Raw genomic sequence first — 26,567 nt, forward strand, 5'->3', positions numbered from 1 at the left:
TAAACTATACAAATGTTTTATTATCCCTTGAAATTATAATAATAAAATACATATATAATCACAACAATTGTATCTTAACGACTGAATTCATTTTATTGTTCTTTATTTATTCTGGAACTGCATAACCTGGTGCAGCTAAAGCTCCCTCTTTATGATATAAAACTGCAGGCCAAACTGTAAGCCTAAACTTTGTTCCTTTCTTTCCTGAGAAGCGGAACATTTCCTTATTGAACTTTTCACCCGGTTTTCCCCAGACGATTTCCATTGGTGGTTGTTGCATACACATGTACCAAATTAGATTTACACAGTTATCAACATACTCCGTTAGTTCTTTGCCTATAGATATGTCTGCAGGTAGTACCTTACCTTGCAACTCTTGTGTAAGAACATTCTAAAACAAACAAGATTAAAACATAAAAATAGGTATTTGATTATTAAAAATATTAAATATTCAAGTATATACTAGAAACAACAACAAAAATTAGCTGATTTTCTTAATCGCACATTCTAGCTTTTAAATTTTCTAGAGGGTAAATCTACATGTATGTGGATTCTTTACACTTTGTCCCAACAGAAACACCAATGTCTTTGTTTATATACTCAAAAGTTAATGTAGATATCATGAAATAACTTATAACATATCTAAATATATATTATGTTTTAAATAAAATAAATACACTATAATAACAGTTTCTAAAGAATATAATAAGAATTCTGAATATAAACTTTAAAAAGTACAAGATAAAAATCTAAGGAACCCGCATGATCTCACCTCCTTTCTACAGGTAACAGTTAAGTCTGGTTTGTTGTTTCATACAAAATAAAGAGTCTCAAGTTCTGAACTTTCTCTTTTGAATGTATAGAATTACCTGTTTGAGGATAGGAAGGGTAGCTGGGGCAACAGCTTTTCTGTAGTCTTGAGCCATTTTTTCTGTTTTTGCGATTGTTTCTTTATCTTCTGTTTTCTGCAATGTACAAAATCAGTGGTTCAACATTCAATCGCTTGCAATATAATTCCGAAGTTGTATGATAAATTTACATTTTTGAGTTTCATGACAAAATAAAATGCTCCGCAGGGCGCAGCTTGATACGACCGCAGAGGTCGAACCCTGAACAGTTGGGGCAAGTATGGACACAACATTCAAGCTTGATACAGCTTTGCATTTGGATTGTGATTAAATATTTGACACAGCATAGGTTTCTGACACAGAATGAATGTGGTCTAAGAACTTAAAAATTTTAAATTGGACATTCACCTATTATGGTCCAATATCCAAAATCTAAATACATGGTTAGATTCAGCATATCAAAGAACCCCAAGAATTCAATTTTTGATGAAATCAAACAAAGTTTAATTTTGGACCCTTTTGACCTCAATGTGGACAAAGTTGATAACAGGGCCACAAAAACAAAAATCTAAATACATGGTTAGATTCAGCATATCAAAGAACCCCATATATTCAATTTTTGTTGAAATCAAACAAAGTTTAATTTTGGACCCTGATTTGGACCAACTTGAAAACTGGGCCCATAATCAAAAATCTAAATACATGTTTAGATTCAGCATATCAAAGAACCCTAAGAATTCAATTTTTGTTAAAATCAAACTAAGTTTAATTTTGGACCCTTTGGACCTTAATGTAGACCAATTTGAAAACGGAACCAAAAATTAAGAATCTAAATACACGGTTAGATTCGGCATATCAAAGAACCCCAATAATTTAATTTTTGATGAAATCAAACAAAGTTTAATTTTGGACCCTTTGGACCTCAATGTGGACCAATTTAAAAACGGGGCCCAAAATCCAAAAACTAAATACACGGTTAGATTCAGCATATTAAAGAACCCCAAGAATTCAAGAATAAAACCCCATTGAAATTGGTCAAGAAATAAGCAATTTATACGAAGTATCTTCTTTTGCACAATACTGTGCAATTAAATATTTCTTGCTATTGCGCAATACTGTACAATTGACAATTTCTTGCTATTGTGCAATATTGTGCTATTGGATATTTCTTGCTATTGCACAATACTGTGCAATTGAAGATTTCTTGCTATTGCGCAATACTGTGCAATTGAAGATTTCTTGCTATTGTGCAATACTGTGCAATTGAAAATTTCTTGCTATTGCACAATACTTATTATATAATAATTTACACATCCTGTTTGGTGTGTATCTCCTTCCATATCATTATTATTTGCTTTTAAATATAAATCAGAAATAACCAACTTAAAATGGAAAATTTTAAAAGAAAAAAAAAAGGAAAAAAAGAAAAAAAAGGAAAGAAAAAAAATCCCGCCCCCCAAATTTTTTGAACCCCCTTATGATTCATCACCCCCAAACTCAATCCCAGCCTTCCCTTTGTGGTATGGTACCTTGCAGTACAATTTCAGAGAGATCCATACACTTGAACACAAGTTATTGTCTGGAAACTAGAAAAATGTGTTTTTTGGCCCCTTTTTGGCCCCAAATTCCTAAACATTTAGGGCAATTACCCCCAAACTCAAACCCAGCTTTCCCTTTGTGATATGGAACCTTGTAGTACAATTTCAGAAAGATCCATACACTTACACACAAGTTATTGTCCTGAAACTAGAAAAATGCTTGTTTTTTGCCCCTTTTTGGCCCCTAATTCCTAAAATTTTGAGGCAATTACCCCCATCATCAATCCCAGCCTTCCCTTTGTGGTATGGTACCTTGCAGTACAATTTCAGAGAGATCCATACACTTGAACACAAGTTATTGTCTGGAAACTAGAAAAATGCTTATTTTTGGCCCCTTTTTGGCCCCCAATTCCTAAACGTTTCAGCAATTACCCCCAAACTCAATTCCAGCTTTCTCTTTGTGATATGGAACCTTGTAGTACAATTTCAGAAAGATCCATACACTTACACACAAGTTATTGTCATGAAACTAGAAAAATACTTGCTTTTTGCCCCTTTTTTGGCCCCTAATTCCTAAAATTTTGAGGCAATTACCCCCAAAATCAATCCCAGCATTCCTTTTGTGATATGGAACCTTGTGGTACAATATCAGAGAGATCCATACACTAACACAGAAGTTATGTCTGGAAGTTACAAAAATGCTTATTTTTGGCCCCTTTTTGGCCCCTAATTCCTTTACTGTTGGTACCATAACCCCCAAAATCAATCCCAACCTTCCTTTTGTGGTATTGAACCTTGTGGTAAAATTTCATAGAGATCCATTTACTTAAACTAAAGTTAGAGTGCGAAAACCAATGTGTCTTCGGAAAACGCCAGACAACGACGACGACGACGATGACGACGACGACGCCAACGTCATACCAATATACGACCACAAAAATTTTTTTGCGGTCGTATAAAAACTAGAGGCTCTTATTTATATATAAAGAGCAGCTGTGTAGCTCACCTATATATGTCTATGAGCATATTTAACAATGCACTCTCTCCAACATTGTAGACTAGAATAAAATTCTTGACAAAAAAAAAATGGTTTATCTTGTATTGCTTATAATTATTTCTTTTCTTTAGTTTTTGCCTGAAACACACCAAAAAAAGGATAAAAAAAAAATAAATTAAGGCAATCACTCCTATAAAGAGTAACCAAAACATTTCGGCAGAATTTGACTTATTTGTAGATCAAGTCTTCCTGATCATTGTTTGCTTATTTTAGTTTCTATCTATCTATTATAGTTTATCAGATATTACGGAAAAACGTAAAAAATATGGTAAAAATCATCATCAAAGGGCAATAACTCCAATAACGGGGTTGTCAGATGATTTCTAGATTGGAAACTAATCTGTAGATCGTCTCTTGTTGATCACTTTTGCTTCTTTAATTTTATATATATTTATAATGGTTTTTCAGATATAAGGCAAAAGCACCAAAAATTTGATAAAAATCTTCAATAAAGGGCAATAACTCCAATAAGGAATCATCTGACAATTTCGACCATGAGACTTATTTATAGATATTGTCTTGTTGATCAATTATGGTACATTAAACATGTTAAAGTTTCTCTCTATCTATTATAGTAGGCAAACTTGATAAAAAATAGGTAAAATTTGTCATTTAAGGGCGAGAACTCCCATAAGAAGTCGTCTGATATTTTTGAAGGAAATAGACAATATGTAGATCTCATCATTCTGAACATTTTCCCTCATGATAGATTTTCTCCATTCATATAGTGATTGTCAAGATTATAGACCAACTTGAATTTTACCCCTATGTTCTATTTTTAGCCATGTGGGCCAATGTTGGTTGGCAGGAAAAGGCCATCAAACACACATTTCAAACAAGATACACTAATGATGATTGTGGCCAAGTTTGGTTATATTTGGCCCAGTAGTTTAAGAGAAAAAGATTTTTGTAAACGTTAACGACGAGGGACGACAAATGCCAAGTGATGAGAAATGCTCACTTGAACTTTTAGGTCAGGTGAGCCAATTAATAAATGTGTAGTACATAAATTTCATGACATCAGGAAAATGAATTGCTTAACAGATAGGATTGTTATATCAGTGAATTTTTTTTAGTGATATATTTGGCTAGTTCATTCAGGACTCCTGAAAATGAATATAAAACCAGAGGTCATTGGGTTGCTAGACAAGAGCAATACCGTGTCTGGACCTGGATCACTTCATGCAATTGATTGTGGTAACATGAGGGGCAGAATGACCTTTTTTGGGACATCAGAATTGGGCCTTTATTTCTGCAGAATTGAGGATTTTCACTTTTCAGGGTCTGGGAAAGAATTTTTTCAGGAATTAGGGATGACATGTGTTCCTACCGCCCATCTAACATGTTTATTACAGCATAACTGATCATTCTCAGTGTCACTGAAGCAAAGAAAACTTTGAAGAAAATTTTCCTTGTAATACAGTAAAATTTCCAAATTTGGTGAACAGGAAGTGGCTGCATGTTGGAAGGATAATTTGCTAAATAGCTACAACTGAACATTATCAAGTTGCAGATCAAATATTAAACCATTTTCCTTCATGACATGACATGATAGAAGCCAGGAAAACGTTTTTTTTTCTTTGTACAATGAGTGTTGTAAAATTTCTTACTATCTGCAAACAGTAAGTGGCTAAACAAATGGCTGATGTAAAACTTTTTACTCGCTGCAACCCAGCACTGTCAAGATCAAATATAAAATCATTCCCTTGAATAGGAGCCATGAAAAATTTTATATATATAAGCAACACCAACGTAAACATTAGGATGTTATATTCCATTTTTATAACTACTTACTTGCTCTTTCTTTGTATTCATTGGATCAAATATGGGTGGAGTCATTCCAATCATGAGTTTATTAACCTGATTATCAGCAACCTTCTTGCAGAATTCATAAATGGCCTGCAAAAAAAAACACCTTTGTTTAAATCTAATAAATGTTTCTCTAGATTACAGCTACAATGAATATAAACCAACTACATTTTAACTATCTAAAAGATCACAGAACAATAATTCATAGGAATATGAACAAAGAATGAAAGATTATAACATACTTCGCCAAAATTTAGTTTAATTGTCATTTTAATTTTGTTTTTAAAAATTATATATCAGTGATTTTAATGTTTTCAAGTCCCATATTGTGCAAAATTCTTATAGTTTTGAGTTATTTTTAAGCATTGAAATATCCTTAAGCCAAACACTCAGGATTCATTGCTAGATTTAGTAACATAAAAAATTGATAATTTATTAAGATTTCTATCAGAAAACTAAATTTATCTGAGTCATCTTGAGCTCCCTTTTATAATAAAAAAACTAAATCTATCTGAGTTATCTCCCTTTTATAATAAAAAACTTACTACTGTGGATTCATTCATTTTCATGGGTACCAATTTTCGTGGATTGAGGAGAACTTGCATATTCGTAGATATTTAATCTCGTGGTTTTGGAAAAGTCTGCAGACATTCCATTTAGAAAATTTGTAATTCGTTGAACATTTAAATTCGTGGTTTCCCTGTACCAACGAAATCCACGAAAAATTAGTATCCAACGAATATTAATGAATCCACAGTATATCTGAGTTATCTCCCTTTTATAATCAAAGTTTAAAAATTATAATGTCTGATTAGCATACCTATTTCACTATTCAAGACTAAAACTGACATTTAAACTCAATATCAATTGCATAGTCACATGGTGTGACTAAATTTGGAAGAATGCCATGTAAAACATGTGGAACACTAATGCAATAGTAACCAAAAATTAATGATCTAAAAAAATTAAAACAAAATGTTATAAATTTTCTACATCCTTAACCTTCATCAGGAACACTCAAAGCCAACTATTTGAAAGCCATGGATGCGTAAGAACCGAAACAGTTTAAGATCTATATGACCAAAAAGTAAAAAAATTATACACACAGCTTATCGAAAACTTAACTCTTGTGAATAAAATGAAAATTCAAGTCATTACAAATGACAAAAATACCGAACTCCAAGATAAATTCAAAAAGTAGAATTTGACTAAATCACGTAAAATCAATGTAAGACTACCTATTGGAAGTAGTTAAAAGGTACATGGACAAATAGACAGACTATAATGGTTTACTTTTACAAATTGTGACTTGGATGGAGAGTTGTCTCATTGGCACTCATACCACATCTTCTTATCTATAGACAGATGGACATGATACTTTTTGTATACAACCCCCTAACAGACAGACAGGTGACTAGACGGACAGACAGATGGCCAGAATAATCCCTATATATCTGCCAAAATTTTTTTGCACGAGTATAAAAAAAATAAAAATAATAGAGAGATATGTCTCGCCTATCGGCATAAAACTCAGATAAATACAATCTGATGGACAGCAACATTGCTAATTAATTCAACGTCATGCTGGACCAACTAGTGGGTAGGGCCACAAAAATGGTTGACAAACTGAGATGAACAAACAGCAATGTAACATTATAAAAAATATTGTCTATTGTAAGAATTTCCTATCAAACGAACTAAATCAGAAAACTTAACATTGAAAATTTTTCATTAATTAAAAGTCAATGAACCATGGCCTAGGGGGCAGCGCTTCAAAATAGTCGTCAAACTGATATGTACTGATAGTAATGTAATTTCATACAAAATACCATTGATCTATCACCAGTAGTTCATATCAATCTGACTTAAGCAGAAAACTTAACATTTAAAATTGCTAATTAATTCAAATTCACTGGACCATGGCCTAGGGGGCAGGGCTTCAAAAAAGTTGTCAAACTGATATGAACTGATAGCAATGTAACTTCATACAAAATATCATTGATCTATATCAAGTGGTTTCTTTCAAACGTATTAACTTAAGCAGAAAATATAACATTAAAAATGGCTAATTAATTCAAAGTCACTCTACCGTGGCCTAGGGGGCAGGGCTTCAAAATTGTCGTCAAACTTATATCTACTGATAGTAATGCATCTTCATACAAATTATCAATGATCTAACCCAAGTAATTCCTAGCAAACTAACTTAAGCAGAAAACAACTGTTGACCCTGTCGCTGCAGCCATTGCCAAAGCCACAGCCTTCCCTGGAAAAGCAATCCCTATGTCTTGCTTTCCATGACTTTCGTTGTAGGTGAGACAACCAGATGTTTATCAGAGGAATGAGCTAGCCACTCTTACACATTACACTTTAAAATAAATATATGTGATTTTAAATCAATAGCAATGTACAATATCTAAAGCTATTATTAGCACCTACATACCTTTACAACATTTTGTAAGATATCAACTGTTTTCTCATCCATTTCTTCCTTCTCGTCCTCTTTCTTACTTTCAGGTTTTTTTGGTTTCAGTACTTCATAAGCATTTGACCATGTATCCTCAAACACCTCAGAGAATCTCTGACCAAGCTGTCTTGGTTTATTTTGGTCTCCAATTTCCGTAAATATTTCTCCATCTGCTATTTGCTGGCTTGTGATTCCACTCAACCTTGAAGATACAAAATCACCTATTTTAATATAATGGCTATTGCCTATTAAAGGATGTATATATACCCAATAAAAAGTTATTCATATATTTAGATCAAGCTAAAGATAACTAAACTGACCACAACAACTTGTAAATCACAACGGCAGGTTACCATAGATACTGTATGTGGGATTAGGATCCTGGAAGGGGAATTAACTCATATAAAAGATTATAAAGTGTCAGGGTAAAAAAAAGTGTTCAGGGTTTAAGAAAAAAGCCTGATGTAAATGATTAACCAGGATGGAACTCAGATGACAAAAATATATGTACTACAAAGTCTTTTATTAATATTTAAATCATCCGTACCATCGAATAAAGACCAACTTAGTGTCCTATTTTTCCTATCTCATGTTTATTAATTAAGTGTTGATATTTAGAACATACAATCAAAAAATCTAAAGTGTTGTCTTAAACAAGAGTGTACATGCTGAAATGTCTCGCCTTCTTTACTAACCATTGATATTATGTTGATAGTCCTAAATGTAAAGTTTTACTACAACTATCACATAAACTTAACATGATCCAAGAAAATGAGGTCAAGGTCATATAAACCAAACAAGAAATACATGTACACCTTACAATCATTCAATACACTAAATATAGTTGACCTATTGCTTATAGTTTCTAAGAAACAGATTTAACCAAGAAAACTAAACATTGACCAATGACAATGAGGTCAAGGTCAGATAAACCATGCCAGGCAGACATGTACAGCTTACAATCCTTCCATACAACAAATATAGTTGACCTATTGCTTATATTTTAAGAAAAACAGACCAAAACATAAAAACTTAACACTGGGCAATGAACCGTGAAAATGAGGTCAAGGTCAAATAAAACCTGAGAGACTGACATGTACATCATAAAATATTTCCATACACCAAATATAGTTGACCTATTGCATATAGTATTAGAAAAAAAGACCAAAACTCCAAAACCTGACTTTGACCACTGAACCATGAAAATGAGGTCAAGGTCAGATGACACCTGCCAGTTGGACATGTACACCTTACAATCATTCCATACACCAAATATAGACAAAAAGGTCTCTGTAACTTCAGGACTACCAAAATTTAATAATCATGATGATCATCTTTTAATATATTTTAATTTATATTAAACAAAAGGAAGCATTAATGTCCGATGTTTCAGTATTAAAATGAAATTAAATACCCACATGAGATAGTACAGATATCAAGCAGCTATTGCTGTTAGACAAAACACTTTTAACATTTTAAAACATTGTTGTGAAGCTTGTAAAATACATGTAACTACCTGCTGCTTAATTCTGAATTCTGGTTTCTTTGATGTTCTATTGTTCCTCTCAGTTGTTTGTATTCTTCCAAAGGAACCATTTTAAATTCTGCTGCCTGTCTGAAGGAACGACTGCTAGGCATTCTGTATCTTTCAGCCATCTTTTTAAGTGAAGAATTCTCATCTCTATCATCTAAATCAATATCTTTCGGAGTCTAGAATGAAATGATATTGATTAAATAATTTTTTTGATCGAGCACTTGCACTTGAGTTCCCCTTTAACTGACCTAATCACAAACTAATACATGAAAACTAAGCAAAAGTTTCAAAGTCAATAGGCCATGACTGAGGGGCCGGCCAAATAATCCCCATGGAAATAAGATATGCCAATGCTCATTTAACTGCATACAAAATATCATTGACCTACCACTAGTGGTTCTCCATAAACTGACCTAATCACAAACTAATACATGAAAACTAAGCAAAAGTTTCAAAGTCAATAGACCATGACTGAGGGGGTGGGGCCAAGTAATCTCTATGGTAATGAGATGTGCAAATGCTGATACAACTGCCTACCAAATATCATTGACCTACCACTACAGTGTTCCCGCCTGCCCTAAATAGAAGGGCAGCCCGCCCTTGGTGCCCTTACCCCCGCCCTTCTGCCCTCCAAAGTAAAAGAATGCACCCCTCTGCCTTTTCAAAAAAATAAAATTTCCAAATTTCATGCCTACCGGCGTTTCCGGTAAAATTGTTACCTGATTGTGTAACACTAATTAACTGACAATGGGATTAAGTTAAATACCTAGTGCTTTGGCAGTTTATCACATTTGTTAATGATTGTTTACTGCTAATTAGTGGATTTAAGATAATTGAACAAATACTAGATATTTAATACAGAATGAAATGTCCACATGTTATCCATTTGTAATGTTTGTAGTGACTAGTGGTTCACCATAGACTAGACCTATTCACATGCAAACTATTACATTGTTGGCCAATGACGCCGGAAACAGCATACCTATGTGTCACTTTTTGACTCAGTCAAGGCGAGACAAAAAGTATATATTGGTTAAAACATACAGAAATTACATTATTTTTTTTTTATGCCTTGGTCAGTTTAAATAAAATGGTTATCAAACACTGATGAAACAAGAATTTGCCAACCTTTGAAGCTTCAAACAAACAAAAATGGGACGGATGGAAGGACCAAAAGACTGAAGAACGGAAAGACAGAAAGAGGGAAGGACAGACAGTCAAGTGTACGGTACTTAGTGCCCCTGTTGCCTATGGTGGGGGCATAACAATATTTTAAATGTTAGAAGAAAATGATTTTGAAGGTAAATTAATGGAAGCCACAATTATCTGCAGTCTTTATGCTAAGGAACTTTTTAGGGTTATACTGTGGATTCATTATTATTCGTTGGATACCAATTTTCGTGGGTTTCGTGGGTACAGGTGAACCACGAATTTAAATGTTCAAAGAATAGCAAATGTTCTATAGGCTTTATATGCAGAGATTGGCAAAACCACGAAATCAAATATCCACGTAAATACAAGTTTTCCACAATCCATGAAAATTGATACCCACGAAAATAAATGAATCCACAGTAATGATTAAAAGGAATGAAGGATTGTACCTCAACTCAACAAAACAGCATCACAACAAAACAGCATCACAACAAAACAGCATCACAACAAAACAAAAACCAAAACGTCTACCTGCTTTTGTGCCATTTTATGTTCTATGTTCCTAAGTTTAACATATTCCCCTGCTGCAGCCTTTGCATGTTCAGTTTTCCTTGCCTGATCCAGTATTGTAGTAATAACTGCATAAATAGGTCTGGTTTTCGGCAATTCTTTAAACTGGGCTACGGTTCCATCCGGTACTTCTCCTTTTTTCTTAAAATAAAAAGCATCATTTTAACATTTGAATTAGACTGATACTGCAGCTGGATCACTTCCTCTTATTATAAAATACTACAATAATAGCTATATAGCCATTAGAGTGTTTACACATAAATACAACTTATTTTCCATTCCTTAATAGTTCCTTATATTATTGTGAAGGAAAGTGATTAGCGTGAAATTGATATTGCACAAATATAGCATTCCAATGACCATTTCTTTATTTTTTTTGTAACACCATAAAATATTAAATAAACAAAGTTTTAACTAAATAATAAAACAATCCCTTCATGAACAATTGTCTCCAGGATTGACTGTTTTAAATAGACCCCAGGTGATTCTGTCAAAGAATAGCCTCTGTGGTGAATATAGTGAATAAAAGTGAAATAGGGTGATTGTTGTTGATTTTGCATGAGAAACACTTATTTAGAAACATATACCAGTACATAGATTTATCCTGCAATCAGACAACTATTGTACAAATAACAGACACACAAATAAATTTTTGCTGTATTTGTACTTGTATAAATAAAGTCTCCTGTTACCCCGCTTCCATGTTGAGCAGGCTGTAATGTAGATATTTCTTTTATGTGTAACAATTCATTTTGGGGTCCTCTTCGCGGTCCACGTTTAAACTCGATTTCTTTGAAAAATAAAAGACAATGATTTAGATTTTAACAACTGAAGTTTCAAGTTTTGGGTGTAAATTTCAGGATAAGAATAATAAATGTACATTGTCTGAAAATATAAAATTCATTTGTACTCGCTACGAAACATGAGAAAAGCTCGGTGAGCCTTGCTTTTCATCCTGTTTCTAAAGCGCATACAAATAAATATTATATTTTCCGCTAATGTACATATATTGTATATATATGTATTAATGTTAATCACCAGAATATAATTATATACAGAGAGGTATTTGTGTTATCTGCTAGAATATATACAGAGAGGTATTTGTGTTAACCACCAGAATATATACAGAGAGGTATTTGTGTTAACCGCCAGAATATATACAAAGAGGTATTTGTGTTAACCACCAGATTATTAACAGAGAGGTATTTGTTTCAGCCACCAGAATATATACAGAGAGGTATTTGTGTTAACTGCTAGAATATATAGAGAGAAGTTTTTGAGTTAATCACCAGAATATATAGAGAGAGGTTTGTGTGTAAATCACGAGAATATATACTGAGAGGTATTTGTGTTAACCGCCAGAATATTAACAGAGAGGTATTTGTTTCAGCCACCAGAATATATACAGAGAGGTATTTGTGTTAACTGCCAGAATATACACAGAGAGGTTTTTGAGTTAATCACCAGAATATATAGAGAAAGGTTTGTGTGTAAATCACGAGAATATATACAGAGAGGTATTTGTGTTAACCGCCAGAATATTAACAGAGAGGTATTTGTTTCAGCCACCAGAATATATACAGAGAGGTATTTGTGTTAAATGCCAGAATATATAGAGAGAAGTTTTTGAGTTAATCACCAGAATATATAGAGAGAGGTTTGTGTGTAAATCACGAGAATATATACAGAGAGGTATTTGTGTTAACCGCCAGAATATTAACAGAGAGGTATTTTTTTCAGCCACCAGAATATATACAGAGAGGTATTTGTGTTAACCGCCAGAATATATACAGAGAGGTATTTGTGTTAACCGCCAGAATATTAACAGAGAGGTATTTGTGTTAACTGCCAGAATATATAGAGAGAAGGTTTTGAGTTAATCACCAGAATATATAGAGAGTGGTTTGTGTGTAAATCTAAAGAATATATACAGAGAGGTTTTTGTGTTAACCACCAGAATATTTAATAACAGAGAGGTATTTGTTTCAGCCATCAGAATATATACAGAGAGGTATTTGTGTTAAATGCCAGAATATATAGAGAGAAATTTTTGAGTTAATCACCAGAATATATAGAGAGGTTTGTGTGTAAATCACGAGAATATATACAGAGAGGTATTTGTGTTAACCGCCAGAATATTAACAGAGACGTATTTGTTTCGGCCACCAGAATATTAACAGAGAGGTATTTGTGTTAATTGCCAGAATATATACAGAGAGGTATTTGTGTTAACCACCAGATTATTAACAGAGAGGTATTTGTTTCAGCCACCAGAATATATACAGAGAGGTATTTGTGTTAACCACCAGAATATATAGAGAAAAGTTTTTGAGTTAATCACCAGAATATATAGAGAGAGGTTTGTGTGTAAATCACGAGAATATATACAGAGAGGTATTTGTGTTATCTGCTAGAATATATACAGAGAGGTATTTGTGTTAACCGCCAGAATATATACAGAGAGATATTTGTGATAACCGCCAGAATATATACAGAGAGGTATTTGTGTTAACCGCCAGAATATTATAATACATAGAGGTATTTGTGTTAACCGCCAGAATATTATAATACAGAGAGGTATTTGTGTTAACCGCCAGAATATATACAGAGAGGATTTGTGTTAACCGCCAGAATATTATAATACAGAGAGGTTTGTGTTAACTGCCAGAATATATACAGAGAGGTATTTGTGTTAACCGCCAGAATATATACAGAGAGGTTTGTGTTAACCGCCAGAATATATACAGAGAGGTTTGTGTTAACTGCCAGAATATATACAGAGAGGTATTTGTTTCAGCCACCAGAATATATACAGAGAGGTTGGTGTTAACCACCAGAATATATACAGAGAGGTTTGTGTTAACCGCCAGAATATATAGAGAGAGGTTTGTGTGTAAATCACCAGAATATAAACAGAGGTATTTGAGTAAAGCACCAACAGAAACCAGCATTCAGTGTGAAAATCATCATCAAGAGTAAATTTTCAACTGAATCACCTTTATCAATGGAAAATCTTTGAAATGAAGTAAAGGTATAATCTTTTAAATACCACCATGAGAACAAAAATCACAAAACATGTTTTTGTGTAAATATTAAATGCATTCAATTTTAAACTTTCTTGACAGGCATTTCAAATTGCTGACATTCCTATCTGAAACCAGTGCTTTGAAAAAAGATTGACAGAGCTAGTCCAAAGAAATTATCATTTGAGCTGCATTGGATAGAAATCAACCTTATGCAAGTGCACGTGTAGATGTACATGTATAAGACTTTGATTGATTTTGGAACATTCAACTACAAAATAAAAGATGGATGTTGGTCTGTGTTGTGGGGTTCGTATAACAACTCAATTTTCAAACAGTTACAGACTTTCTGTTTAGATTTTATTAACCGAAATAGGTTATCAGATGTATTGATATTCATTTGCATAAGATCTATTTCTAATACCGATGCAGCTCAATTTATTAATTCTTTGACAACACGCATGACATAATTATAAGAAATAATACTGTTAGTTATCTTGGTATAATCAGGTGTGTATGAAATTTTACACAGGTGTTAAAATTTATTACACCCCTGATTACACCAAAAAATGATGATAACAAATCTATTATTTATGAAACCATCATTTGGCTTTATTCAATTTTATGTAGGGGTGTGTAAACATGAAAAATTCTGATGAAAAACTTCTGACACACATTTTTACACTGATGTTGCTGTTCATAGCTAAATATTACTAAAGGGAGCAACCTTTTAACTTCAAGGGGGGTTATGGTTTTTTGTCAGAGTCAGAATTTTTTTTCGTGCAAAGCGCAAACATTTTTATTAAGTTTTTTTACACTATCAATCAAATTATTTTTTTTCGTAATTTAACACTTTACGGTATGGGGAAAATCTGGATTCAGAATATATGTTTTTGGTCATCTGTTTGACTACAATATTTTTTTTCATCACATTGGGGATCCGAATATTTTTTAAGGGAAAAAACATAACACTCCCCTCCCCCTTTGAAGTTTAATGGTCGTTCCCTAATTATTATTTTTTTTATTTTGCCAGTTTTAGGGCAAAATTTCATACCCAAGATAGTGTACTATTTACACTTGGGTAATTAACCATTCAGATTGCAAGATTCTTTCTTCAAGAGGAATAATGTTTTTTCATTCAATGAATGTTGATACAATGATGGAATTTGAAAGGGTAAGGTTGGTTAAAAAAAAAAGTAAAATCCTGTAACTTATGCATATGCTTGTCTCAAGAGGGGTTGTCATATCATCATGTTTTTTGCTATTTGGAGAATTTGGATTTGATGGCATATCTGATAGATAATCTTTTCATTTATTCACAACTTTTATAGACTCAAGATGATTTGGAGCTTGAAATATTATATATAAAGACACATTGAAGACTGCATATGTTGCCCTCCAAGTATTGTTTAGTTATTTTTGTGGTTGAGTTGCTGTCTCATTTGCCTTTGCCCCACATCTCCTTGTATTAATAAATGTATGATGCAAAACATACACTAGCTACATTATAATTTTACCTGTTGCTTCCATTGCCTTTCCAAAGTCTTGTAATATTTGTATTCGCCTTGTGCCTTTGACAAAATCTTTGAGTCAAAATAATCATGATTCATCCAAATTAAACTTAAGGTGACTGACTTCCTAAAATCTTCCATCTCTTCTTCAAACCCATGCTCATACATCTCATCAAAATGATCAGTATCCTAAATATTAAGATAAGTGTTTGTTGTATCTTAAGGCCACACAAAAATAACTTGAAACCAGTTTTTTTCTGTAACATTTTACAAATAATTTACCTGTTTTTTTTTGTAACATTTTACAAATAATTTACCAGCAGCCCAAAATTTACAGAGTTCTTTTTTTAGTGAATCGATTTTAAGTGTATTTTTAGGAAAAAAATACATGTTTTATAAAAACAGAGCGAAAAATTGATAAAGAGATAATAACAAAAGTTTTATTTCTTGTTCTATATTGTAATCTAAAAAATTTAAGACTGAATGAGTCCAAAGAATAAACTTATAAATGTATGTGTTGCCTAATATTGCCATAAAAAAGTAATAATATAACATTTGTTTTTGATGTTAGAGGTCAGGCCCATAACTGAAAATTTGTTTGACATTTACATGGCGAGTCTTTTTCACTACATCAAAATTTTTTTTAAAGTTTTTCCTTTTATGTCTAATTCTATGAAAAGTAAGAACAATTTTAAAACTTTTTAAATACCGGTATACTTAACAATAGAAGAAATGCACCAATTCCATTAATTTCTTTGGATTAAAATTCTGGCAAGAATTGTACACATGAGAGCGCTAACAACGCAATTTTCCATATAATTAATGTTTCCAAGGGGCATAAATCTTTAAAAATAATTGATCGGCACTGATTTTCCAACTGGTCTAAGACATTGATGATATAAACCTATGATATAAGTTTCATAAAATTCTGGCAAGAACTGTACACTGAGAGCCCTAACAAGACCGGACAGATGGACGCACAGACAGACAGACGGATGGACTCCCAGTATTTCTATATCCCCCGTGGGCTTAATGTCTAATTGGCAGGAAAGCATGTTTTTATTTCATTTATTACAGCTGTCATTGTTTATGCAATAGAGGGCCATAACTCCTGCATGGCACAAGTGAAAATTAACAATATTAAACTTGATTTCAATTTTGTAATAACAAATTAACATTTAAAAGCATTGGTTGAACAGTTCATAATGCATTGCATAGGAATGATATAAAGTGCCTGTCCTTAAAAAAAAAAACTGCTCGCACACCTTGTACAACCACAAAACATTAAACTAGGTTCATTATATGGTAGAACTAATTTTTCTACATTCTTCTTGAGTCACATCAGATTTTTTCCCTCTGTTTAATTGCCATAACAGCATGAACATTGGCAAGCTGAACAGACAGATTTATAACATTTTTTGTGGAATAACTTATGAAATACATGCACAAATAAATTATTACTACCATGCTCAAGTCTTCCTCTTGTGGTTCTCCACTAGTTGCTCCTTGTCCAGTCAGAGGTTTACCATTGGGACCCTTTGTAAAAATAATCAAATTAGTTTTTAAGTTTAAAGTTAACCATGGCACCACTTATAGGATACTTATAATGGTCAATATAGCTGGAAAGTTATAGCTTAATTAAAGTGTCTGGGGTTCTGGTTTAAAAATAATAATGAAGCTAAGAATGGTAAAGTATTTTTCATTTAAAATGTAAAAAAAACAAACTTTTGAGCATATAGTAAAGCTAGAGTTATATGGTTATGCAGCTTACAAATTATGTGCATAAGAAATGCAGTTACTAATCATGCTAATAGATACTTATTGCTATTTCCTTAAATTTTACTTTAATAATTTCTATGTGCCAAAAGCAAAATTAGACTTATTTATGTCTTAATTAGCTCTGACTATTAATCTTTCCATATGATAATTTTCCTTTTAAAATCTTGTTTTCAGAACCCTTTATATATATAATATGTAAATATTTATCTGAATTAAAGTTACAGAAAACAACCTGAAAGCACTTAACCTATTAATAAGCATCATCGGTGGTGTAATCCAGCCAATCTGACTTGAACATCTGCAATACAAACTAAACATTAAATAAATTCCTTACAAATGTCTTATTCAAAGTAGCAGTTGTTTTAAGGTGGTACCTAACACTACAGGGAGATAACTCTGTAAAAATCAGCTAAACGTTTTAATCACGTTCTATTGTTAAGGGAATATTAAGCTTCTCAATGATCAAAATTAGTGTTTGTCAAACTGCTATATAACCAATGAAATTTTTCTGATAAAGTGGTTGGTTCAAATTTTTTGAAATTTTTATTTTTTTATCAAAGGGTCAAAGTAAACATTTTGTCAAAATTTTATGAAAATTAAACGAGCCAAATTAATATTAGTCAAGGTGTTAGGTACCACCTTAAAACCTCTTTGAAGTACTGAAAGGGCAAATACATTGTACATGGACGTGGTTAAAATGTCTCTTATACTAATAGATTGTTTTTCTAGCAGAATTTTGTTATTTAAGTGAGCATTATCAACAGTTAGGCCAATTAAAATTAATTAGAAGATTTTCATCCAAATTTTTGAAAAAAATGGGGCGGGTGGGAGGATTTTATTTTTTAATTTTTATTTCCTCCGAAACCCTTTTGTGACGTGTTCTTCATACATGTCATATGCCATTCTGATTAAAACCAGCCCCCACTATCCATTTGCCTTTGTAGATAGTGGGGGCTGGTTTCAATCAGACTGTTCATATGCAAGGGTAATATTAAGCTTATATCATGTATATATAAGGAATTCTACATAATTTTTCAAATTCTTAATAAAGATTTTGGATTGACAACCACTGTTCTACATGTGATTGCGGCTTTAGAAACCAATTTTTATGTGGACCCTTTGGATAAAATGGTTACATTTTCACCTCAAAATTTACTCGGAGTACAGATAACCCTGTGTATCTGGAAAAGTTTTGAGACATAGCATTACGTTGGCCGACTTTTTTGTACTCAATTTATGGTCTTAGATCGCACAAGTTCGTGCTTGTGTCAATTTCCTTATCCCAGTCATTTTTGTTTTATTGCAGCAATGTGTTCCACGATTTTTGTGCTTTGGATATCATTCACAGTACAAATTTCCTGACACAAAGTCATTGTATAAAAAAAAATCCACAGGTTTCTAATCACTGACCGCGATTTGCGTTCTTGGACACCGCCTGTTACTCGTATATTTTATGCCCTTCTCGTAAGCAATCCCTTTTCTCGGAAGATAATGCTGTCATCATAGAGCAGCAGAATATTTCGGCTTAATCATTTTGGTTAAATTACTCGAAGAAATACGAAAACTGAAATTTGCTACAGGAAGTTATGAATGAAACGAAATTATCGATGGTTTTCGGTAACGGAAATGAACAAAATCCGAAAATCGTAAATTTTTTTAAATAAAAAAAATCGGGGCGGGACGATTTCAGAGGGGCGGGCGGGGATGAAAATCAATCAATTAATTTTAATTGGCCTTAGGTAAACTTTTGTAGACATTTGTCTCACTTACAATCAAGCCACACCACCTACATTTATTTCTAACTAAGAAATGTCAACTCAACTGTTTTTCCTTGTTTGATAACTGAGATTAAATTGTCACTTTTAAAGGGGCATCAGCTGTCAAATTGTGATCTACGAAGACTGCCGACAGTCAAATAACCTGATATAAACATAAATATAGATATAAATAGATAGCTAGCACGTGCAATTGGATTGTTCTAGGTCTGTTTGATTTCATATTATAGGTTCAACAATTATGTTAATCATCGTTTTTACCTGTACAAGAATGAGTTTTTGTGGATCGAGGCAGTCAATCAAATGGTTTACCCTTGTTTTACTTTCAATGTTGACATTCTTTTCCTTTTAATAACTGAACACGCCAAATTCATGCGTAACCCATCTCTAGCTAGCTAAGGGGTAAAATAGAAGGTTACATGAATACAGTTTCAATGAGGTCAAATTATTCACTTGCAAATGAATAATTCATCAGCCATGTTTCTTAGCTTATTTGACAAAATTGAACCAAACTGGCAGCTAAAAGCAAATTATTATTCCACTATATCACTTTCATCTATAATTGAACAAAAAAAATAATTTTTGTTTTTTCTTTATCTCGTAGCTGATGCACCATTAAGGGGATCCCCAATATTTGTTTTTACCTCATCTTTTTTCTGATCTCATTTTGAAACTATTTCAATCATTTTTTATCATTATACAAACTATCTTGGGGTAAGTGATTTTGGCCCTAAATTTAAACTTGTGTTCAGACAAAATTTTTATCAAAATAAAAAAGAAAGAGAGAAATTTATATACCAAGGGGGCAATCTAAAATCCTAAGTCCAATAAAAAAGGCAACACAAGGATTAAAATGTAGAATGTCAATAGTATTAACTATTCCTTGATCTCCTATATATCTGAAAGCATGACGGTAAAAAAACTTTTCTTAGGATAAAAAAAATATAATAGGAACATTCAGAACAGATTTTGTATAACATTATATCAATTTGGTGTGGCCTAACTTATTATGATTAATTATCAAAATTGGTGTTTATTCTCATTGGAAAAAATACCACTACCCCAAAAAATCCTTGTGGCAAATGTTTGCAACGTACAACCGAGCAGCAAACATTGCCGCAAGTTTGCAAGTAACACTTGGTGCAATCTTGCTGCAACCATTTTACCATGCAAATGAAGATTGTAGTAAGCTTGTGGCAAATCTTTTTATGCAAATTGTCAAATGCGCATCTGGTGCAGAAGATTGGTACCGTTTAGGTTATTAGTCTGTTTACTTTCTCTCTATCTTCTTTAATTTTTGCTCAAAACACAAAAGAGGGTTAAAAAAAATCCTCATTTAAGGGCAATCACTCCTATAAAGAGTGACAGTCTACTAACTATATCAGCAAAATTTAATTGTTAGTAGGTCTTGACTGACTTGCTTATCATTTTCGTGATTTAAAGTGTATATTTATCTATTATAATTTTTATAATATAAGGCAAAATGCAAAAATAAAATGCTTCGCCAAGCACAGCCTGATATGACCGTAGAGGTTGAACACTTAACAGTTGGGGCAAGTTTGGACACAATATTCAAGCTTGATACTGTCTGAATTTGGATTGTGATCAAATTTTTGACATAATATAGGTTTCTGACACAAAATAAATGTGGTCAAAGATCTTAAAATTTGAAATGGGACATTTAATTTACCTAGTATGGTCTGATATCCAAATCTAACAACATGATTAGATTCAGCATATAAAAAAACACCAAAAATTTAATTTTAGTTGAAATCAAACAAAGTTTAATTTTGGACCCTTCAAACCTTAATATGGACTAAATTGAAAACAGGGTCCAAAATAAAAAAAATCTAAATGCACAATAAGATTCAGCATATCATAGAGCTGCAATAATTCAGTTTAAATTTGAACCCTTTGGATCTCAATGTAGACAATTTAAAAATGGGGCCCAATATCCAAAATATTAATACAAGGTTAGAACCCCCAAAAATTGTCTGGAAACTAGAAAAAAGCATGTTTCTGGCCCCTTTTTTGCCCCTAACTCCTGAACATTTGGGGCAATTACCCCCAAACTCAATCCCAGCCTTCCCTTTGTGATATGAAACCTTTGTGGTACAATTTCAGAGAGATTCATAAACTTACACACAAGTTATTGTCCGGAAACTACAAAAATGCTTGTTTTTGGCCCCTAATTCCTAAACTGTCGGTACCAAAACCCCCAAAATCAATCCCAACCTTTCTTTTGTGGTATTGAACCTTCTGGTAGAATTTCATAGAGATCCATTCACTTAAACTCAAGTTATTGCCCGGAAACCAAATGTTTCTTCGGACGATGCCGACGCCTCCCACGACGACGACATGATAGCATTATACAAATGCAAATTTTTTGCGGTCGTATAAAAAGGGTGAAAATTGTCATTAATGGGCAATAACTCCAATGAGGAGTTTCGAATGATTTCCTCTATATTGTCTTAATTGTAGTTCATGAGTTGCTGATCATTTTTGCTTATTTAAGTTTTTATCTATCTATTATAATTTTTAAGATATAAGGTAAAAACGCAAAAAATTGGTAAAAATCGTCATCAAAGAGCAATAACTCTAATAAGGCATCGACTGATGATTTCTACAATGCAGACATATTTGTTGAAATTGTCTTGCTGATCATTTTTGTAATTTAAAGTTTTTCTCTATCTTGTATAGTTTTCAAGATAATAGGCAAAAATATAATAAAAAAAAATAAAAATTTGTCATTTAAGGCCAATAACTCCTATAAGAAATCGTCTGACAGTTTTGAAGTATATGGACAATTGGTAGAGCTCAACAATCTGAACATTTCTGCCCTGTAAGATTTTCTCCATTCACAATGGTTTTCAAAATAGTAGACAAAACTTGCATTTTACCCTGATGTTCTATTTTTAGCCATGGCGGCCATGTTGGTTGGCAGGCGGGGTCATCAGACACATTTTTTAAACTAGATACCCTAGTAATGATTGTGGCCAAGCTTGGTTAACTTTGGCCCAGTAGTATCAGAGAAGAAAATTTTTGTTAAAGTTAACGGACAACGACGACGACGACGGACGACAGATGCCAAGTGATGAGAAAAGCTCACTTGGCCCATTGGGCCAGTAGAGCTAAAAAATGAGCACCTATGTAAAGAATGTTAGTATACTATATTAACTCAATTTCCACATTATTTATTTTGCCGATTATCAAAGAATATTCAAGAAAGAAATGAAATAGCATGAAATATACAGTAGAAGTGCTTTCACATATTTTCTATACAGTCAAAAGAAAGACTTACTTCTTTCCAAGTTCTTGTACTATTAGCTTTCCTGGCTCCATCAACTGCAGCTTGGTTTTCTTTAAGGTGGACTAGGGTAATAGCCAGTTTGTCATAGTTAGATACATTATTGTATAGAAGCTTAGCAGACTCAAACATCTTGTCATCAAAACATCTGTCTGCTACCTGTCTTTACAGAAAGTCTAAATGTTATAAAAACTACAATTCATAAATACGTCAATCAATCAGCAAGACATTAGAACTTTTTTCAGTGCGAATTCTATTTAAACTAGAATACCCTATAAACATGGACAAGTAACAAGTTAAATTTCGTTCATTCTTGCTGTAATATGAGTGACTCCAAATATACTTTAAAGTTGACACTGAGTGTATAGCAATTAAAGGAAGGACAACTAAGGAAACTACTTAGCAGAGAACGTAAAAAGAATCACAGAAATAAAACCTGCTTAAAGGTGCACAAGTATAATGTTCAATGGTTTATTCTATTAAAATGATCTTAATATGGCTATGGATTCAGTTTTATCTTTAATCACATCTTTTTAAATTTTAAAACAGCTAGTGATTATTCAATCTGTAAAGAGTTCATGCATATTTCTAATGATTTTTAATTTTTCATTGTTAAGTTTCATCAAATAGAATAATTCTACAAAAAAAAGTAAAATCACAAAAATACTGAACTCCAAGGAAAATTCAAAAGGGAGAGTCCCTTATCAAATGGCAAAATCAAAAGCTCAAACACATCAAACGAATAGATAACAACTGTCATATTCCTGACTTGGTACAGGCATTTTCTTAGGTAGAAATTTGAAAATGATATGTTCTACTTCACCTGTGTGATATTGGCTTGGTTAGGACCAGATATGAATTCCTCTAACTCTGCCAATCGGTTTGTCTTTGCATAGGCATATATCAATTCTGTTTCTATGAATTTTTCTCTCGCTTTTTTACGAGCCATCTGTAAGAACTTGACTAAATCTTCCCAGCTATCTGTAAACAAATAAAAAGATCTATCATTTTTAAGTATTTGACTAAAAAAACAACATTTCTGCATTTATAAGCAATCATTTCAATTGTATTCAAATGTATACCTTTTAAATTATCTTCAAAACATTTCTTACGTGAAAATTATTTTTTTGCATGTGTTAAAAGAAATTCATCAATAAGTGATACAGAATTCAAAACATTAGTCAGTTAAAACAATGTGAAGTACATGAAAAGCTGTTTTCTCAATACATGCATTATTTCAGAAAATTGCTTTTATTGAAACTTTATGCCTTACATTTGATAATAGTATTTCTTTATGTATATTTCAAACTGTCATGTCTTTAGGTTCTATTTCAAGTTTAAATATTTTCAATTGTATATTATGTACATAAAATCCCACTGTTTTGTGTCAACAAAATTTCTGAAGTTTCTCATCAAAACTCTTTACATAATGTCAACTCTATGAAGCAAGTGACACTAAAACATACTATTTTTACTGGCTACTTTAACTACGTTCATGTAATTAGTTGGGTCATCAGCTTTGATAAAGGAATCTATAGCATCCTTCACCATGTTAGCATCTAACTGTGCATGTCCCAGAAGACTCCATACTGCTGGATCGTTACATCTCTCTGCAAACTCATAGGCTCTGTCCAAGTTCTTTACATGGTCAATCAACACCTAAATACAAATACATCATTTGGAACATGCTGTTTATCATCGGATAACAGTATTAGAATTCTTTTTGGTTGATAACATATTACAATCAATGTTTTTATCAAGAAATGAAGAAAATAAAACAAGAATGTGTCCATAGTAAATTAAACGGATGCCAAACTCGCACTATCAATTTCTATGTTCAGTGGACTGTGAAATTGGGGTCAAAACTCTAATTTGGCATTAAAATTAGAAACATCTTATCATAGGGAACATGTGTACTAAGTTTCAAGTTGGTTGGACTTCAACTTCATCAAAAACTACATTGACCAAAGACATTAACCTGAAGCGGGACAGACAGATGAACAGACGGAAGAACGGATGGACGAATAAACAGAAGCCAGACCAGAAAACATAATGCCCCTATGTGGGGCATAAAAACTGAATTACAGATATAGAATAAAACATATTTTTTCCCATGTTAGAATGGAAACTTATCTGATCAATCAGGCCAAAATACTACAAATTTCATATAAATAGTTGTGCTAGTAGTATAAATACAAAAAAATAACTTCATTTCAGTGCTTTACAAGGGCAAATTTTGCAAAAATTGAACTTCTTCCTTTTAGAAAGCTCTGATATGTAGTTACTGACAAAATGGGAACAAAATTTTATACTATTTTATGGTCACTACATGTAAGAATGTATTCAGTTAACAGTAAGACTGGATGAGTGATGCATCTGCAAAATGCATCACACAGTATAGCATGCTTCAGTGTATGTTCCCTTGTTTGTGTTGATATGTCTTTTGATTGAGTTAAGCCATTTCAATTGATATTTTATAGTGTGTCTTTCTATGTTGTGATGTTACATTATTGTTTCAGGTAAGGGTGAAGGTTGGTACCTATTAAAACTTTTAAACCTGCTGCATTTGTTTGCACCTGTACTAAGTCAGGAACCTGATGTTCAGTGGTTGTCGTTTGTTGATGTGGTTCATAAGTGTTTCTTGTTTTTTTATATAGATTAGACCGTTGGTTTTTCTATTTGAATGGTTTTACACTAGTCATTTTTGGGGCCCTTTATAGCTTTCTGTTCGGTGTGAGCCAAGGCTCCCTGTTGAAGACCGTACTTTGACCTATAATGGTTTACTTTTACAAATTGTGACTTGGATGGAGAGTTGTCTCATTGGCACTCATACCACATCTTCTTATATCTATTATATGCAATTTAATACTAAATTTCAGGAGGCTTTGACTTGTATTACCAGAAATAAGTGCAATCAAAATATAATGGGATGGTTCAAATGACACACAGAGGGGCAGAAAGGAAGGACTGACTAACGTAAACCAGTATACCCCTCCTTTCAAAGGGAGTATAAACAAATTTAAAAATGGACAAATTATTCATTAAAGGGCAATAACTCCCTTAAGAAGTTAATTGACATTTCAGTCATATTTACCAATTTATAGATCTTGTTTTGCTTAGGGAGCTACCATTTGATTTTTAGGGGGGGGGGGGGAGTTTTTAGTAACAAAAACGACATGATGAGCAACTTGGCCAACTTTTACCCCTAAGTTCTATTTTAAGTCATGTTAGCCATGATTTTGCATATCCCAAGGAAGATTGCAATAGCTAGGTCACAGGACCATAAATTGTCAAGTGAGCTAAAAACAACTTTATAGAACAAACCTGCACAGCATATGTATTGACATCAAATTTTTTAAAGATGGCGAAAGCTTCCTCAAACAGTTCATTATTTATAGCTATATTAGCTATATCAGGAGCATCATACTTATCTAGTCTGTTGATGTATTCCATAACACGGGTACGGTCAGCTTTAATGGCCGTCAGGATCAACAAGTTTTGTAGATTTCTGAAAAACAATAACACTTTATAATCATTAACATGCAGTTAAAACCGCTATTTGTGGAAAAACTGTTTCTTACAATTCTTAATAACCCACAAGGTTAAAAGCATTTCAAAAAGGGAACACTGTAAACCATCTAATTTTCGCGAGAGATTAATTGTCACGTTTTTTGCAAGTAGAAAAATAACGGGAATATATAAATCGTTGCAAATACGTAAAACTTGGATCTTGCCTTATTCAACTATACATCAAACCAATTTAAAATCATGAAATTTAATCGCCGCGAAAATGAGCTAGTAAGGGATAAACGCAAAATAAAGTATTCGCGAAAAATATGTTGGTTTACAGTATACTAATTACATACTTCAGCAATTATTCAGTATTGTTAAGAGCTCATGATCAACAAGAATGGTAAAGCAAGATAATAGATAAATAAAAATAAATAAATATAAGTATATAATACCTACAATAACTGTAACTTCTTTAAGGAGATATCCAGGACAATTACTTTGTACAAAAATATGCTACAAAAATATATACCTATGATAAGTGAAAACAGACATACTGATACAGGACATAAATATGCAATAAAAGTATATACCTATGATCACTGAAGACTGAGTTATCATCCAGGATTATTTTCTCTAACAATTTTATCAATTCATTTGGTAAGTCTGCTATCATGAAGGCTTTGACAG

At 32.6% G+C, this 26,567-nt stretch overlaps 1 protein-coding gene across 1 annotated transcript; it reads right to left on the reverse strand.

Annotated features, from left to right (window-relative positions):
• LOC127716652 (uncharacterized) lies at positions 1–26,567 on the reverse strand. Its single transcript, XM_052222898.1, has 13 exons — positions 26,471–26,567; positions 25,692–25,875; positions 23,834–24,026; positions 23,191–23,348; positions 22,362–22,526; positions 16,971–17,042; positions 15,513–15,695; positions 10,934–11,113; positions 9,233–9,426; positions 7,693–7,918; positions 5,238–5,342; positions 870–965; positions 1–391 (listed from the first exon to the last, which is right to left on the reverse strand). The coding sequence occupies exons 1-13, from the start codon at positions 26,551–26,553 to the stop codon at positions 107–109; spliced, it is 2,124 nt and encodes a 707-aa protein (XP_052078858.1). The 5' UTR covers positions 26,554–26,567; the 3' UTR covers positions 1–106.

Source organism: Mytilus californianus, unplaced genomic scaffold (assembly GCF_021869535.1).
Source record: "Mytilus californianus isolate M0D057914Y unplaced genomic scaffold, xbMytCali1.0.p SCAF_9, whole genome shotgun sequence".
Taxonomy (NCBI): domain Eukaryota; kingdom Metazoa; phylum Mollusca; class Bivalvia; order Mytilida; family Mytilidae; genus Mytilus; species Mytilus californianus.